Genomic DNA, 3,561 nt, shown 5'->3' with positions numbered 1-3,561 from the left:
TTTTTTTTTGAGACGGAGTCTTGCTCTGTCTTCCAGGCTTGAGTGCAGTGGTGTAATCTTGGCACACTGCAACCTTCACCTCCCAAGATCAGTTGATTCTCCTGCCTCAGCCTCCCAAATAGCTGGGATTACAGTGCCTGGTTTATTTTTGTATTTTTAGTAGAGATGGGGTTTCACCATATTGGCCAGGCAGTTTGAACTCCTGAACTCAAGTAATTTGCCTGCTTCAGCCTCTCAAAAGTGCTAGGATTACAGGCATGAGCCACCGGGCCTGGCCAAAGTCTTTTATCTTTTAATACTACCTCTCTGGTGTTTTCTCGTTTTTCTTTTCTTTTCTTTCTTTTTTTTTTTTTTTTAAAAGAAATAGTCTCGTTCCGCTGCCCAGCCTGGAGGGCAGTGGCATGATCATAGCTGACTGTAACTTATGAACCCCTGGTATCAAGCAATCCTCTCACCAAAGTAGCTAGGACTATGGGACTACAATTATCTGCCACCATGCCCAGCTTTTTTTTTTTTTTCTTTTTTTTTAATTTTTTTTTTTTTTTTTTTCCATAGAAACCTCATCTCTACTAAAAATACAAAAAAATTAGCTGGGCGTGGTGGCATGCACCTATAGTCCCAGCTACTGGGGAGGCTGAGGCAGGAGAATCACTTGAACCTGGGAGGCAGAGGTTGCAGTGAGCCAAGATTGTACCACTGCACTCTAGCCTGGTGACAGAGTGAGACTCCGTCTCAAAAACAGGACAAAAAAAAAAAACAACAAGGTCTCATTATTGCCCAGGGAACTCCTGGCCTAAAGTGATCCTCCTGCCTCGGCCTCCCAAAATGCTGGAATTTACAGGTGTGAGTGCCTGGCCATTTTTTTTTATTTTTGAGACAGGGTCATGCTTTGTCACCCGGGCTAGAGTGCTGTAGTGCAATCATGGCTCACTGCAGCCTCTACCTCCTAGGCTCAGGCGATGCTCCCACCTCAGCTCCCCAAGACGCTGGGACTACAGGCACACACCACCAATCCTGGCTGATTTTTGTATTTTTATTAGAGATGGGGTTTCACCATATGGGCCAGGCTGGTCACAAACTCCTGACCTCAAGTATCTGCCCACTTTGGCTTCCCAAAGTGCTGCGATTACAGTTAGGAGGCACCATGCTTGCCCTTCACTGACCTGTTATTCCCATATTTTTTTTTGGCTCTAGTCTTCAGACACTGTAAAGAATGATCATTGATGTACATACCAATTAGATACCAATTAAATATTTCCAGTATGGGCAAAAGTTCTTTGAGATGTTAATTGGGTTAGTTTGTATATAACTTTTTACTTAAGATTTCTTTTCATGACAGTTTTCTTCTGTGATAAATATTCAAAATAATTGAAGAAGTTACTGAAACTAATTGTATGTGTTGTACCTTCTGGAAACAAGTGTGATAGTGACATTTATCTTTTCAGATAACCTACTTTCTCTTTTTCCAGCTGCATTCCAGTCCATGATGACAGGAGGTAACATTGGAAAGCAGATAGTTTGCATTTCAGAGGAAATCTCTTTGTAATCACTGTAAATGTCATCAAGGCAATCACAGATTTCTTTTCCATTTTGCGTATTTTCAAAGATACCTTAAAAAATCCTTAGGACATACATAGCCCTTGATTTAAATGTAATCATAGGTGTTATTTTTAGTGGCCACAGGGGATTTGATATACTCATTAATGAATCATACATGTTTTTAAAAATTAATAACTTTTTAAAAAATAGAATGCTTGAGAGGTACTTAGTAAAGGTTTGTTAAACTAGAAACGTTTTACATGATCTGATACAACCATTAATGACTCTTACACAATGTTTTTTAAAATTCATGTTTAGTAATAACTTTTATTAAAATAGATTGCTTTAAAAAATAGAATGAGAATGCTTGAGAAGCACTTAGTAAAGATTTGTTGAACTAGAAATGTTTTACATGATTCTTAAATTGAAACTTGGTGTAAGAATAGAATTGAGATGGCCTTTTCTTCACATTGTAGACAGAAAAGGCTTAATAGTATGACGTGTACATAGGGACTGGGAGCAGGATTGGGGGTTTCAGAGCTTGTGGAAGTTTTTGGGATAGGAGACCAGCAGCTTGGGGCTGAGAGTAGTATGGGAAGATAAATAACTGAGGTTGGTTAAGTTAATAGATTTACTCCAGAGGATGATCTCTTTGTATTTTGCCAAATAATTTATAGCCTAAAAACTCAATATATATTGAGAAAAGTATATGTTTATGTTAGCAGACACATACTGTCAAATAGTTGTAAAGATTGAGAGCACAAATAGATGTAAATATCACTTGGAGTTTTAGGTGATTAAAAAGATTGATGGCAGGGTGCAATGGCTCATGCTTCAAATCCTAGCACTTTGGGAGGCAGACGCAGGTGGATCACTTTAGATCAGGAGTTCGAGACCAGCCTGGCCAACATGGTGAAACCCTGTCTCTAAAAATACAAAAATTAGCTGGGCGTGGTGGTGGGCGCCTGTAATCCCAGCTACTCAGGAGGCTAGGGCTGGAGAATCGTTTGAACCTGGGAGGCGGAGGTTGCAGTGAGATGAGATTGGGCCATTGCACTCCAGACTGGACAACAAGAGTGAAACTCCGTCTCAAAAAACAAAAACAGATTGACAACAAAGACAGCTTCAGAAAATGACAGGACTGGGCAAATTAACAAATGTTTGTAAACACGAATGTTTAGAACCTACTGATGTACCTCAGTAAGAGTTTATTAATTGTAATCAATCCTCGCAGAACAGTAAAACTGAAGATTTTTTCTGAATGTTTTGGCTTACGATTATCTACACCCTGCCAATATAATTTTGTATGCAACATTTGTAATAAGTAGATTCAAATTGTGTTGGTAATCAGCTTCTCCAGTTTACTTGAGTGGCCTTGTTAACTTTTCCTGGACCATTTCATATCCTGAGGGGGTTTCATCTTTTCTCTGTATGTTAACTAACTCCCAAATCTCCATCTGTATTTCTGACCTCTTTCTTGAGCACTGGACCTTCACCTGCAACCTCCAAGTAAATATCCTCAACTCTGGATTGGCACCTTACAGAGCGCTTTTTTGTTTTTGAGAGGGTCTCGCTCTGTCGCCCAGGCTGGAGTGCAGTGGTGCGATCTCAGCTCACTGGAACCTCCGTTTCCCCGGTTTAAGCGATTCTCCTGCCTCAGCCTCCCAGATAGCTAGGATTACAAGCGCGTGCTACCAGGCCTGGCTAAATTTTTTGTATTTTTAGATCGTGCCACCACGCCTGGCTAAATTTTTTGCATTTTTAGTAGAGACGGGGTTTCACCGTCTTAGCCAGGATGGTCCCCAACCTCAAGTGATCCGCCCGCCTCGGCCTCCCAAAGTGCTGGCATTACAGGCGTGAGCCACCGCGCCTGGCCTACTCTGCTTTTCTAAAGAGGAATTATCTTCCTCGGAAACATTTCTCCTTTATTTTAAATCACCATTAGTAATTTGTGCACCCAAACTTGTCATCAAGGCTTATCTTTAACCTTGAAAATGATTTTTTTTTTTTTTTTTTTTTTTT

At 40.4% G+C, this 3,561-nt stretch overlaps 1 protein-coding gene across 2 annotated transcripts in view; it reads left to right on the top strand.

Moving 5' to 3' along the window:
- PTGR2 (prostaglandin reductase 2) overlaps window positions 1-2,889 on the top strand; it is an 11,501-nt gene extending 8,612 nt beyond the window's left edge. For both annotated transcript variants that reach the window (XM_037738558.1, XM_017528696.2), the window contains one exon: window positions 1,470-2,889. In XM_037738558.1, the coding sequence (XP_037594486.1) occupies window positions 1,470-1,546 (77 nt within the window). In that variant the 3' untranslated portion in view covers window positions 1,547-2,889. The remainder of the gene's footprint in view (window positions 1-1,469) is intronic.
- The last annotated feature ends 672 nt before the right edge of the window (window positions 2,890-3,561 follow it).

The sequence above is a fragment of the Cebus imitator genome, unplaced genomic scaffold (genome assembly GCF_001604975.1).
Source record: "Cebus imitator isolate Cc_AM_T3 unplaced genomic scaffold, Cebus_imitator-1.0 Scaffold54, whole genome shotgun sequence".
Lineage (NCBI taxonomy): Eukaryota > Metazoa > Chordata > Mammalia > Primates > Cebidae > Cebus > Cebus imitator.
This window is presented reverse-complemented; position numbering and strand designations above follow the sequence as displayed.